The following is a 13,260-nucleotide window of genomic DNA, read 5'->3' on the forward strand; positions in this document are numbered from 1 at the left end:
GTTCAGCTTGTAGCACCACACCGAGTGATGACCTAAAGGTATATCTTCTAAACAAAAACTAATATGCCCGTAAAGAAAACGTTATGCTCGACGTGCCGAGACTAAATATGCAAAATCGTTGAACACGGCGGCGCATGCTCACCCGTCGTGTTACTGAGATTTGATGTCTCCAAAAGAAGAGCAAACATTCTTCGCCTAAATCTTGACCCAAGAGCTCGGCCTGTTCCAATGCTATAGACAAGAGAATGGAGTTGGTTTATCAACTCATAGAATAAGCTTCCGCTTAGAGAACTGCTCAGATGACTGGACGACTTGCCACGCGCGGAGCTTAATTAGGAAGCGGTAACGGGACACACTTTAATTCTGCGGGGTAAGGAAGTACACAACATAGCAGAGGGACATGAACAGCAATTCCCCAGAAACACAGAAGTGTAGCAGTACGAGATGAACTCCCTGTTCTGAACGTGCATGATTGACGTGTGTACCCTACAACATGTGCATGGATTGCCCATGCTCGTCTTTGCCTTCTCTGCTGCTGGATCCTTGCCGTTATATCATCGCTTTGAACCCCTTCTATTTTGAACCAATAATTCGCTCGATATTCGTAGTCATTATGACGAAATGGCCATGGCTCGTAGAATGCTGCAATCAATCAATCATCAAGCAAAGCTGGCGACTCTCGTGTTGCATGTGCTGAAAGATTAGGCAGATAGCAGAATGAGAATTGAATGGCACGTGAAAATTAGCTGTGCACAATACAAACTATCTCTTCGCATTTCAGATGGGCAAACCTAGCTGGGACAATCCATCGTGAGACAACCTCAGATGCTTCCATTTGTATCGCACATGATGACTGGATGCTCTGAGTTAGGAACTTAGCACTCCCCCAGCTGGTCGCTTTGTCAACTTGATCAAGTTTAGGCTTAAGGCTTAAAGGCAAGATTGAGTTTAACAGTCGGCTATGCGCGTTTGTCGCCTAATTACAGAGAGCTTAAAAGCCATAGCTTGATTTTTGCTTCAGGTCCCTGGGTCTCAATTTCGTCGGATGTGCCAGTAAATGTAATCAGGCATGCCCTGGCTTCGGGATTTGGAAACTCACGAGCTTCACTAAGATAAGTATAACGAGTCATTGAGATGTCATTCACCTCTATGCTATATACACACGCGAGTGCTCATCAGAGAAATTTAGAGGAATAGAAGGAAGGTAAGATCGGTGTAGCTTTATGCAACAGTGTCCAGACTGCCCTTGCCAACCGTAGTGCCAACAGCATCATCACCCTTCTGTTGTCGGAGCTTTTCCTCAAATTTGGCAAATTCCTGCATGGCAATCTCTTCCTCTTGATCAAGGACCTGATGGACGGCCTGAACCTCTTCAATCTATATTACAACTGCGTCAGCAAGGTAAATGCGCCAAACGGAAATATGATGAGCGACTCACATAATGCATCAACATGCTCTCAATGCCATTCTTCAAAGTGACAGTGCTTGAATCGCATGTTCTGCAGGCACCCCGGAGCTTCAGCAATACCGTCCCATTTTCAAAGCCTCTGAATTCAATGTCACCACCATCTTCCTGGATTGCTGGCCGAATGCGCGTCTCTAGTAGCTCCTTGATCATGCCGACTACCTCACTGTCCTCTTCATTATAACCAAGTGAGTCAGCTTCAAGCCCTTCCTGGCCGCTCTCTGTGGCGCTGCCCTCGACAACCGTGACAATCTCTTCCCCTTTCGTAACCGCCTCGGTGATAAGGCTGAAAACTTCCGGTTTGACATGTGCCCAATTGGCGTCTGGGCTTTTTGTCACAGTAATAAAATCTAAGCCATAGAAGATTGATGTAACGCCTTCCACATTTAGGAGACTAGCGGCAAGTGGAGAAGGATAAGGCGGAGAAAGCGTCGAGCGAGGGGAAAGATATTCAAGGAAAGGAGTAGATACACCTTCAGGAAGGACGCGGTGGTTAGGAAGAAATTTCAGTGCCTGCTCATATGTTAATGCATTAATCCTTCTTTAATTGTACTCATGGCGAGACGCAGTGTTTCATAGGGATGAACAGCTTACATCAGGATTGGGAGTGGGTTCAGTCTGAATGAAGATAGTTCGGCGGCCGCCCAGACCAGCTGGGTTAAAATTGGGAGCAGATGATCTCGAAGCAAGAGGCCGGGTTCGAGAGCCCGTTGAGAAGGCGCCTGTGCGTTGTGATAGTTGGTGGAATTGCCTCACAGCGGGAGTGGCAAGTCGGGCGTTGGATGCCGCTCTAGTTGCGGTGCGCAGCTCTGAAATGAACCGCGTGGCGGATCGGGAGACCGCATTTGCAACCATGCTGGATGAATATAAGCTCAGTAAGGAGCCCGTTTGACGATATAGCAATCAATTGTTGTTGAAGTTTCAATATCAATAGTCATTGAGAAAACTGCCCATGACGTTATTGAAGCCGATCTCCGAACATGTTTAATCAGCGACACGTGATTGGCTTATCCTTCTTTAGGAAATTTGATTGATCTGCTTGGGCGAGGAACGAAAACACTTTTTAATTATTGGCGTTTAGGACGGTGAAGATTCTGTGTGATAAATCTGCTGTCAGGAAACCATGACACTATGTGAGGTTTGCAATCAGGAGGTTTCAAAGTATAAATGTCCGACATGTAGACTGCAATAGTAAGGAAGCTCCAAAAGGCCAAATCGATTTCGATTCAAAATTACTGATAAATAACTTGTTATTCTCGGCACAGCTGCTCAATTGCATGTTACAAAAAGCACAAAACAGCCCACGAAGTAAGCTCCGGCGGAGATGTTCAAGCGGCTCCTTTCGCTCAGCTGTCCTCCGCAGGATTTGAAGCTGCCAGTACGAATGTTCCTTCTCCGATCGTAGATACGCCCGAGACAAAACCTCCCCAGGCTACCGTTGAAGGATTCGCTGCACTACCGGCATCGGAGGAGCTGGCACAACTGCTCAAGGCTTACCCAAACCTGCAGAAACAACTTCATGAAATTTATGAATGCACACTAGAGACTGCTGCAGCATCTAGTTTTCTACCTAGACATGAGTCGAGCCGTGGCCGTGGCTTCCGCGGTCGAGGCCGCGGTCGTGGTGGTCGAGGAGGACGGGATGGCGGCAGAGACAGGCCGTGGACACCGGAAAAGGGCATAAAAGATGGATTGTATTCATATCGTCGAGCAAAGGTGGCCGGAGGAGAGCGCGAAGCGGGCTTGCTCGCTTTCGCGGAGTTAGTGCTCAAGTTGTGTCCACCGCCTCGCAGTGATGCCGGCTGACGATAAGCGTGCAAAATCATGCCTTACACTGGGCAAGACAAAGATCACATCGATACTGTCTACGACTGTCGATGTAAATCAGAAATTCACATGGCATAAGAAAGTTGGCTACTTAGCTCTCACAATCACGCCGATTTTGCTCTCCACGACCCACGGACGCCAGGACTGTCGATTGAGGATGAATTATACCTGTCAAGAGCACCAAGCTTTTCTCCACATAGAACAAAACTTCTGACGGAGAGGAGACGGAAGCAGGCTCTATTTGACGGATCCGATGGCCGCTCTACTTTAGCCTGATCATTATTCATTCCATTAGTATAGCAGGTCATTGGTGCTCTATACCCATCGAGAAGAGAATTCCACAGATAACAGACATCTCAATCTGCTTGACTGATATTCTTTGATGCCCAGTTCTGGCAGCATAGAGATTTTATTTAATACAAAATATTTCATCTACAACTCCTATCAAGAATATGAACAAATTCGCTCTTTTAATGTATACTGTGATAGCTCTCGCGAGCGAAACACCAGTGTTAACCCCCATTTTATCTTCGCCTTAAGCTGAACATGCCCAAGAAAAACCTGAAGTTGAGAAATTTGTCGTTGCTTTGAATGATAAGACGAGAGGAAATAAGAGATCAAAGCAATATTTCAAACATAATGAAAGAACTTTTCACGCATATGGCGTGGTGCCGGCCCCAGCGGATCAAAAAAAAAAAATACAGCACCTGCGTACGAGTCAATAAAATCGATCGATAGAGTGCCTTCCAAGTAAAATTTATTATGTTCAAAAGTTAATTGAATAATGATATGAAATATTAGAAAAGCCAAACCAAAAGATAAAAAAAAAAAAAAAAAAAAAAGACCATCAAGATGAAACCAAGAAAAAGTGAAAAGAGAAAGATGCCGCTTCATCATGTCATCCATATCAATACGCCATATAATGATTACGCTGGGAACAGAAAAGCATCAAGAGGTGAAAAATGAAGAGGTATAAAGCCAACCGGACTTGAAGATGGCGATGAGGAGGATACGATAATGTCGAATGCCGGCAAGGGCGATGCCGCTTAGCGCTGGTGAAGCCAGCTGAAAATTTTCTTATCAGCCAGGCTTGAGCCAGAATTATTTGATGGCTCCACGTGGACACTTCTTTCATATAAGGCCTGTGGGAGCGAATCGATTAGCTTGATTCATAACTTGAGATAACAACAAAACATAGACCTTAAAATGAAGGTCATCAATTTTTCTGGGAGAGGTATGATACTCACATTGTCATCCTTGGGGAATTTCGCCTCTTGCACGAGACGCTGAACTTCTTCATTCCGAACGAGACGGGTGTATGGAGCGCTCTGACTCTTCTGGACGCAAATAATGACCTCTCCCATAATCTCAAATTTTTTCCAGTTGATGCGGTCTTTTCGTTCGCCGATGAAGGTTCGATTTCCCTCCTCTGCAGAGACAAGGTCTCGACGATGAAGCGGGAGGAAAGGAATACGCTCTGAAGACGTGTTCTCCCATGCAAGACGATAAGCAAAATGGCTTTTCTGCGTGCCCATTAGGATTTCCAAGCGCATAAAATTTTTCTGCGCTTGCGGCGAAACCAGCTCGCGTGTCTGAGCAAGTCTATACACAGCCATTCCATTGAGTCCCGCAATCACCGCCCCCAATCCATTATAGTTGTTCAATTGACGAAGTTTCTGTTCAAGCATTAGTGGTGCCAATTCTTTGCAAATCTCATTGAAATACCCACCCAAGCAAGATCCATCATTCTCTCCATTGCTTTCGCGCGGTGCTTTGGTTTATCGCGCAACAAGATCATGCTCGCCACCCACCCGGCCAAATGGTTGAACTGAGCAATCATCCTATTGACATTTTCAAGACCTCTACACTTTTCCTTTTGCTCAGCCGACATGCTGACGTGTCGCACAAGGTCTCTGGGGCGAATCGCCGAGAACATGATGTAGTCGATGCGCGTTATTTCTCTTGCTATTTCTATTTCCGGCGTATCCATAAACTGGTGCCACTGAACTTTGCTCAGAGGTATTTTGGGGATTGGGCTCAAAAGAGCTGCCTGACGTCTTGCAACGCCGATCGGACTTGACGCCGACAGGGACTGACTATCAGAAAACACACCAGAAGGGGCTAGTCGAGACGAGCCAGAACGAACAGAAGAGCTGCTGGAAGCACGGACTGACTTTCCGCCCTCTAAAGTTGCTCCGGTAAAGCAACGACATAGCTCATCGCCAACTGCATATGGGGCATTCAACGTAGTGGAAGAACTTCGTACAGACGGTGCTTTGCTGGGGGCGAGGCTCTCTTCCGTGTTCGCTCGTTCCCGCAGGCTGTCGGAGCATGCCCAGTCGGTGTCATCGTCTTCGATTACAGTTTCCAGGTGCGCCACCATTTCTTTGGCAGCTACTGCGAAGACTCTGCTCCCGGCCAACCTCGAGATGAACAAGTTCATACGGCGCTGGGTTCGCGGGTGGGCGAAATCCCCTGGATAGCCTTCGATCCATTGTGCCATGACGTTGACGTATCTTAATTGTGACGCCATGCGAAGCATGCGTGGAATCCCCGAAGTGTTCAACGCGTCGAAATGTTGAATAACTGATTCGAGGAGTTCACCTGGTGTTGCGAACTTACGATATAGGCAGAGAAAGACTGCCGCAAATTTGGCGTCTGCTTTTGACATGGGTTGAGATAGTAATCTATCCACGAGTTCTTCGAAAGAGAAGCCAACATCAGAAGCACCTGGTGTCGACGTTTCTTGGTATACTGATGGGGCGCTCCCGGGGCCCGGATCATTGTCATCGGTCTCCTCAGCCATGCTGAGATGGGTCCGTGCTGTACTATCTACTGAATTCGATGACCCATGCTTGGGTCTCCCGTGCATTGGTGCTCGTAAATGCGAGCTTTCCGAAGCTGACCGAACTCTTCCGGGATTCTCGACACCGCTGCCATCGCGACTTGCAATGGTCTGACTCAATGAGAGATTAGACCCCGTACGGCCATCAGGTTCGGGAGTCGTGCCTGGAACATCTGCACAAGAGGATCGACCATCGTTGAGCGAATCCATTGCCGTGCTTTTGCTTGAAGGCCGTGTAGGAGGATTGTAGTGGTCTGAAAAGCACCTGCGTTAGCACAACGGAAATTTGAGGCTAAATCGGGCAAGTAAAATGTGCAAGCCAGAGCTATATTAGATTCCAAAAATGGCATCTGGAAATATAATGAATAAAAGATCTCCGTCATTACAAATGACGACATCGTATTTCTCCGTGTTTCCTCAGGCACGAAAAGGCAAAGGGCCGAAACTTCACCTACCGTTGGTATGAGCAAGGATCTTTTTCAGAATTAGACCAACGCAGCGTCTTTGGCTCTCTGGAGCGCCAGCGGACGTTTGCTGGGACTCGACATTGCCTAGAGATGAAGCGGCTTTTTCTAGCACCGTAGGATTGACCTCCACAGAGTCAAGAGGACTATCACATTTGCAGGCGACAAGGATACATGGCACTGATGCTTTCGTAAGGGCGTCTGTGGGCAAGATTGGTGGTCAGTAGATCTATTTTATACGTGTTATTGCAGATCAGACAGTTCTGCGTTCAGGGAGCACAGCTCTCTTATTGGTGAGGGGGAAGTGGATGAGCACTATGGCTTTACGAAGCGCAAGGATGAAATTCTTACTCAGAAGATTAGGCAATGCCGCGACACTTTGACCATTTGTTACGTCGTACAACAGCAGAGCACCATCAACTCGTGGAAATACTTGGCCCTCAATCTCAAATGGCCATTTGATAGAATGATCATTTCTGATTTCAACGTCGTTCAAGCGTATTTCCAGACATCGCACTTGGTGCGTAACCTTATTTAGCGACAGGCGTCTGCTTGTAATGGTTGAGCGAGGAGGCTGACTGAGGGCGAGCGCTCGCTGAACAAACGTCGTCTTGCCAACCCCGCTTTCACCTACCACGGCAATCCGAACCTCGCGCATGTCGGAGGCAAAACCGTCCTACTCAATCAAAAGGTTGGGTTAGTAGATGCATATTGATGACTATACTAGATATATAAAAATAAAATACATCTCTCCGGCGATGGCGAGCAAAAAGTATGAAATATGTCAAGCAATTGGAGATGCTCAATATAGAAAAATGACATACCTTGATGTCGTCTCTTGGATTATCATCAATAGTTTGAGCATCAACGCCGGAAACTATGACATCGGCTTTGTTCTCCTCGGCGCCCACGCTCTCTTCAACAATCTTATTGTCGTCAGATGTGATTGATAGTATTGGTGTATTCAGTATTGAGGCCAACCCCGCAGGGTGTGAAGAGTGAGAACCCCGCGAGACTGGAGCATCGCGTACAAATGTTGCGGAATTACTGGAGCTATGACCGTGAGCGGTGCCAGTCGGTGCGGCAGACGCAGTATGAAGAGATGGCGAGCTCAGTTGATGGACTGCTGGTGCCGACCGTGTACGATCAGCCAATCCGGGGCGAGCCAATGGGCGAGGAGAGCTCGCCAGGGGGTCAATTGAGTCGGAAAACTCAGGCAGTTCGGGCAACTGCGGGGAGGAAGTAGAAGAAGAGAAAGAAGCCGTTGGGCCTTCAGGGGGTTGTTGATAGAGACGTTCTTGCTGTTCTCGGGAACGACCTGGTTGGATGGACGCAGAGGTCGACATGGACCTGGCGCCTCTTGCTGGCGCCAATGGAGGAGACATTGTACAGTACGGTATGTACGTATAGTATTGCAAAGGACATGCACCTTCTCTCCTTCCCGCCCTGCACCCGGAGTCTTCTCTCTAATTTTCTTTCTTTCTTTGTTGCCCTTTCCCCCGCTTCGTCCTTACAAGATCGAATATATTCGCTGTCACCCGTCTCCAGAGCCAGCGCTTTCCTTGTCTTATTAACGACAAGTTCCTCTGATTCTTCACTTCACACCTCTGTATCGATATTGCTTTCCCCCAATCCGTTCGGTGCCGCCGCCTCCTCCGCCGCCGCGGTGTGTCACCAGAGGCGGGAATTGGTCAATCGGATCGATAGGATGCTCGTTCCCGAAGCCTGTCACAATCCGTCAACAACGCCCTCAACGGTGTGGCCCTCAATTTCTAAGGCAGGTACGGCGTCGAACCAATTGGCTCCTTCGTCTTGAAGCAGTACCCGATAGATACAACAATTGTAAATATAGCAAAGTCCGGCGTGTCACCCTTTGCCACGATTGTGGTAGAACAAGGATTGAATTAATGGATGCGAACAATCAGCTAGCTAGCTGTATGGATACGATACGAGATGGCCTTGCTCCCCCGGGCCAAGAGTAATTCTAAAGTCAGACATGGTCTCGATCGAGGCTAAGAGGTTTAATCTACGCGCGCGAGGTCGCGGGAATCCAGAACGACGGGAAGCATGGTAGGTGGAGGATTTTGGTTGATTGCGATGGAGTGCGGTAGAATTGACTGAATGCGATCGGGAGTGTCTTGGTGTGTCGTCGAGCAACCAAGTGTGGGGAGGGGAGATAGGTCGCGCAAAGTAGTGTGGGACGCCCAGGAGGGTGTGGAGAGACGAGTATGCGTGCTGGGAAAACTATTTGCTTTTGGCGCTCTTTTTGATTGTTTGGATTCTCGCTGTTCCGCTATTCAATGATTTTTTACTTTTCAATCGCTTTTTCCGCACTCTCTGGCCCCCCTTTTTGCTTTTCTTTTCTTACCTCTCATGCCGCCCTCTGATTGGGGACTTTCTCGAAATGGTCCAAGCGCAAGTTGTGGGACCCTAAGCATCTTAGTGGTACGCGGGGAAGAACGTCAAGGCTTGATGAGCATCACTGAAAGAACGAGGCAGACAGAGAAATGGTATCGACGAGAATGAAAATGTAGGATCTGTAATTGGTGCTCATGCGACGAGCAAAATCGGCCTATCACTGACCTTATGCTTTGCGGATCACAGGGAGATTTCTACTGTTATCAGGGTGGACATATATGGATGCTATAGCTCGTAACTTAACTTCAAACCAGCAGCTTTTCTCGAAAGTCAGCAGCAAGAGGAAGGAACGCTCGAGACAGCGTTCTGGCCCCGCCAGTCTGACAGGTGGTTTTGATTTGAGAGTCGTAGGTAGATAAGGCATCTTGAGCTACTGTCTCCAACGTACTCTATGATGGAGTACTCATAATTCATAGCATGTGGCTAATAATTCGCACATGTAGCCTTTTATATACAGTACTTCTCTTATGACTCGGGGTTTCCAAGGTACGAAGTACCCAAGCCTACTCGAAGAATCCAACGACATGTCAACAAGCGGCACGGAACGCCCCGGACAGAAGTCCCATTTACGATATTGGGGATTTATTATGACCAATTTAAGCCACGGCTATGGCTCTTCGTATATCAACCTTTGAAATGCCGCGTTTTCACGCCGCACCTTTCCTGATGCCGGAGAGGAACACGGTTCCTTACCTTAGTTGAATCAGTCCGCTTGAATTTCAAAACTTGCAATCAGGCGTTCCATTCCATGGCTGAGCTACTCTTGAAAAATGTAATAGTCGTACTTGACACTCAGCCGTCCCCGACATGTCAAGCCATGTTGAGTCACTACTCTTGTTAGAATAACGATGGCAGGATAAATGGAGTTTCTTTGACCTCGCGCGGACCCACGCATATCTAGTGCGTGGGGAAAGGAGTATAACAAGGCCATTAGCAGACGCTAAAAGCCACTTGAAGCCTATCAAACGCCTCGATTCGTGATGTCCTTGTTCCTGGCTTGGAAATAGAGGGAGGGCAAAGTGACAACGCGGGGAAAGGGGGAAGAGGGACGATATGGAAATTGTACCGATTGGTCTCTTGACGCTTCAAGGCTGAAGGGCACATGACCTCGGCTACCCTAAAGCAGCATAGCCAAGGCTGCATCAAGCAGACAAGCCGTTGCTTGGTATATTGACCACGAGACCGCTTCCGTAGGTGCAATGACCCCAAAGAAACTGCTAACTTCATGGTGTGATAAGAGTCATGGTAAGAAGATATACTGTGGCATTGAAAGCCGGTGATTCTTAGTTTATTATGAGAGCACTGTGAATAGTGCACTTGCTCGCCCCTTCGTTGAGGGTTTTCGACCAAAAAGCCCGCTCCGGGCGATCAGCGGCCAAATGATGCAACCGCGCCGCTGATCCGGCCCAGAGGTGTAGGCATCTGAGTGAAAGGGACAAATCTCGTCATTGTGTTCTTTTAGGGGGTTGATGCAGGTAATAGCATCACCACCACCACCACCACCATCATCATTATTAGAACGAGAAATCATCCCTTTGCCCCCTAGTGCCTTTGGTTCCTGGCTCATTTGTCGCTTGGATCGTTCCGTTCGCGCGCCGCCAACCTCGAGGCTATTGCACTTTGCTGCTGATATTTATTGTTAAATCATAGTCTAACATGCGCCCCAGCAACGTCTCATTGACACCATTTCAGTATGCAACACACAAAACGCCACTTGTGCCGCCCATCTCTGCTAGCAAACATGCTAGGCGGACCACCACGACTGCCGTCATGAAAGAGCTCAGTGGAGCATAATTGTTGATGTCGTCCTTCTTTTCGCATGTCCCTCCCTGGCTGACCTTACCGCCCCATGCGGACCTCGTTCCGCGGGCGCCGCAAAACTCCCCTGGGCCGGACGGCCGGGCATGTCACGAACATGGCTGAGATCCTTTTGAATCATTCTTGTCTTAAAAAGCGGTCTACCTTATTAGCGCAGAAAATGACCTGGTGATATAATGTATCCTCGACGCACCCTCACTTGTTGTATAAATACATTGACACTTCCTGCATCCACCCTTTGGCCTTGACGCTGTGAATACGTACATGCTCGTCCGAGTGTCTTGGTCTTTGGATTTCACTCACATCCTTTGATATTCTATTTGATTTGGATCTCCTTTATACGGTCCACCATGACTGTCGCAACTCTGCAAGCACAATCTTCATCTACTGTACGTTCTCCGATGATCACCTCGGCACATATATATCAGCCTTTTGCTCTAATACTCAGGATGACAGTCCGCATTTCCGCATCGTTCTCATACGCACCCGCTGCACAACACGGGGCCCGGGCGACGAGTGAAGAAAGGCGAACCTTTTGATCCTGCGGAGCTATGTCGGCGACTCGAGCAGCACCGTAAGCAAGACGAGGAAGCCCGCCGGCGACGGAGCGAGCGAGCCGAAAAATATGCTGCCAAGCAGCAGCCTCAGCAACCGTCGCAGCCGTTCCGATACACTCCGCAATATGCGGCCGCAGACTTTGCTGCTACCTCCATGCCAGATCCAGTTACACATGAATCAGTCCACATCTTGGCGCGACCAGTGATTGATCGATTTCGCTCCCGTCCAACGGTGAAAGAGCCCCAGCATGGGTTCTCGCCATCGCAGCTGTCGGCGCGGCTGGAGGCCGTCCAGGCGGACATGGATTCTAATGCGGAGCGCAATCAATTCCAACGGACGCGCATCCTGCAGGATGCAGCCAACCGAGAGGAGAAGCAAGGCAACTCGCCTCGTCACTCACGCCAGATCGATGAGCGACCATTGAGCATGGGCGACCTGGATCTGGCGCAGCTGATGCCGAAGCAACACAGGTCCCACTACGTCCCTCCCGCTAACGACCGCCCTAACTGGGCCGAGACCGACGAATGCGAGGAGCACCACAAACTTCATCATCTATTTGAGCGTATCCAATCCTTTGGCGGAAACTTGTCGGACAGTACGTCAAAAAGATCATCCAAGGCCATTGGCAAGGACAGACTTGGCAAGCTGGTCTCGCCGCCCGTGCAGCAGAGGGAACCAGCCCGACGCCGTTCTAGCATCATGGGTCTTTTCAAGAAAGCTTGAGATTTCCCCCCTTGCGTAATACTATCTATTTCTCCGGGGTCGATAATGGAGTTTTCACGACGATACGATTATCAGGATTTCCCCCTTGACCTTATGAGCACCACGCATTATACCATTCTCTACGGAGATTTATTTAGAATAATGAAGCTTGAGCGCAACGATACGAATGGCAATATGCCCCGGATATTTGGCCATTACTTACCTAGTTCTTAAACAAAGCCTTTTTGAAAATCCAAAACTGTATTCTTCTGACTCAGTGACAAATGGGAACAAGTGTATTCTTCTGCTGTCGATCCATAAAAGTGACGCCAGAACGGCCGAGCGTAACATACAGTAGATTCCGACGCAGCAACTTGATAAGCTTAACATGCAGATCACTTTCTCTTCTGGCCTAGACGATCCGGCTCAGCCCATTTTACGTCACTTTGGGTCGCCATGCCATACTGCAAAAGCCTCAGTTCTTTCCGCAAGCACTGATCTGCGCCGAATAAACGTCGCAGTGCAGAGAACTTCAATCGTCTTTCATCAAGCATCTGATAACACCAGTCTGATAGAGACCGAACAAATGCTCCCGTTCGGACGACGGGATGAGATAAGGTAGTTATGAGCAGCACTCTCGCTTCTCTTGTCTTTCATACTCCGTACACACTCTGTTCCTCTCGCTTCGGGCCGAGTTAGACGCAAAAGTGGCCGATCGGCAGGAACCCAAGCGAGCGAGAGACCAGTGATCCCTGGATCCGGGACTCGCGAAAAGACATTTGTTGCCAAATCACTCCCTGCTACTACATTGGTTGACCTGCAGCTAATCAAGGAGGCATCTTTAAGCCGTCGGCATATTGAGAAAGCAAGCTATATCATTTTCTGTGCATCTTGCATGATCCATTCTGCCTTATTACCCTGTGGTCCTATTTGATGAGGACTAAATTCTCTTATTTCGATTTGACGAAACGCATACCAGTGCGTGGCTCGACAGCGCTGCTAGAAATTCCAGTTTCAGCGTGACGTAGTCTGGCAAGGCATTTGTTAGAGACTTCTGTACCTGTCAGCGGCATGGCGCGACGTGGTATCAGAATGCAGCGCGCCAAAAATATGAATCTGTCAAATGAACATAATGTCATTGCGGCTTTTCTTATTGCAGAGCA

General features: G+C 48.5%; 4 protein-coding genes across 4 annotated transcripts; 2 read left to right on the plus strand and 2 right to left on the minus strand.

Moving 5' to 3' along the window:
- Window positions 1–871: 871 nt before the first annotated feature.
- L228DRAFT_250403 (HIRA-interacting protein 5) lies at window positions 872–2,389 on the minus strand. The gene is made up of 3 exons (XM_018333325.1): window positions 2,060–2,389; window positions 1,439–1,978; window positions 872–1,377 (listed from the first exon to the last, which is right to left on the minus strand). Exons 1-3 carry the CDS (start codon window positions 2,318–2,320, stop codon window positions 1,222–1,224), a joined length of 957 nt encoding a protein of 318 aa, XP_018185540.1. The 5' UTR covers window positions 2,321–2,389; the 3' UTR covers window positions 872–1,221.
- Window positions 2,390–2,545: 156 nt separating this feature from the next.
- On the plus strand, window positions 2,546–3,645 carry L228DRAFT_250404 (hypothetical protein). Its single transcript, XM_018333326.1, has 2 exons — window positions 2,546–2,656; window positions 2,731–3,645. The coding sequence occupies exons 1-2, from the start codon at window positions 2,589–2,591 to the stop codon at window positions 3,269–3,271; spliced, it is 609 nt and encodes a 202-aa protein (XP_018185541.1). The 5' UTR covers window positions 2,546–2,588; the 3' UTR covers window positions 3,272–3,645.
- Window positions 3,646–4,010: 365 nt separating this feature from the next.
- Window positions 4,011–8,354, minus strand: L228DRAFT_33135 (ras GEF). Its single transcript, XM_018336488.1, has 6 exons — window positions 7,426–8,354; window positions 6,953–7,277; window positions 6,593–6,802; window positions 5,022–6,391; window positions 4,540–4,968; window positions 4,011–4,434 (listed from the first exon to the last, which is right to left on the minus strand). Exons 1-6 carry the CDS (start codon window positions 7,984–7,986, stop codon window positions 4,339–4,341), a joined length of 2,991 nt encoding a protein of 996 aa, XP_018185542.1. The 5' UTR covers window positions 7,987–8,354; the 3' UTR covers window positions 4,011–4,338.
- Window positions 8,355–11,038: 2,684 nt separating this feature from the next.
- L228DRAFT_250409 (hypothetical protein) lies at window positions 11,039–12,494 on the plus strand. The gene is made up of 2 exons (XM_018333327.1): window positions 11,039–11,226; window positions 11,294–12,494. The coding sequence occupies exons 1-2, from the start codon at window positions 11,188–11,190 to the stop codon at window positions 12,116–12,118; spliced, it is 864 nt and encodes a 287-aa protein (XP_018185543.1). The 5' UTR covers window positions 11,039–11,187; the 3' UTR covers window positions 12,119–12,494.
- Window positions 12,495–13,260: the final 766 nt, after the last annotated feature.

This window comes from Xylona heveae (assembly GCF_001619985.1).
Source record: "Xylona heveae TC161 unplaced genomic scaffold L228scaffold_11, whole genome shotgun sequence".
NCBI lineage: Eukaryota > Fungi > Ascomycota > Xylonomycetes > Xylonales > Xylonaceae > Xylona > Xylona heveae.

Coding starts and splice junctions, on each gene's coding strand:
- L228DRAFT_250403 (XM_018333325.1), bottom strand. CDS start 2,320: ATGGTTGCAAATGCGGTCTCCCGATCCGCCACGCGGTTCATTTCAGAG. Junction 1,979..2,059: donor AACCCACTCCCAATCCTGAT/GTAAGCTGTTCA, acceptor ACATATGAGCAG/GCACTGAAATTTCTTCCTAA. Junction 1,378..1,438: donor AGAGCATGTTGATGCATTAT/GTGAGTCGCTCA, acceptor GTTGTAATATAG/ATTGAAGAGGTTCAGGCCGT.
- L228DRAFT_250404 (XM_018333326.1), top strand. CDS start 2,589: ATGACACTATGTGAGGTTTGCAATCAGGAGGTTTCAAAGTATAAATGT. Junction 2,657..2,730: donor CCGACATGTAGACTGCAATA/GTAAGGAAGCTC, acceptor TTCTCGGCACAG/CTGCTCAATTGCATGTTACA.
- L228DRAFT_250409 (XM_018333327.1), top strand. CDS start 11,188: ATGACTGTCGCAACTCTGCAAGCACAATCTTCATCTACT. Junction 11,227..11,293: donor AAGCACAATCTTCATCTACT/GTACGTTCTCCG, acceptor TCAGGATGACAG/TCCGCATTTCCGCATCGTTC.
- L228DRAFT_33135 (XM_018336488.1), bottom strand. CDS start 7,986: ATGTCTCCTCCATTGGCGCCAGCAAGAGGCGCCAGGTCCATGTCGACC. Junction 7,278..7,425: donor ATCCAAGAGACGACATCAAG/GTATGTCATTTT, acceptor TTGATTGAGTAG/GACGGTTTTGCCTCCGACAT. Junction 4,969..5,021: donor GAATGATGGATCTTGCTTGG/GTGGGTATTTCA, acceptor ATGCTTGAACAG/AAACTTCGTCAATTGAACAA.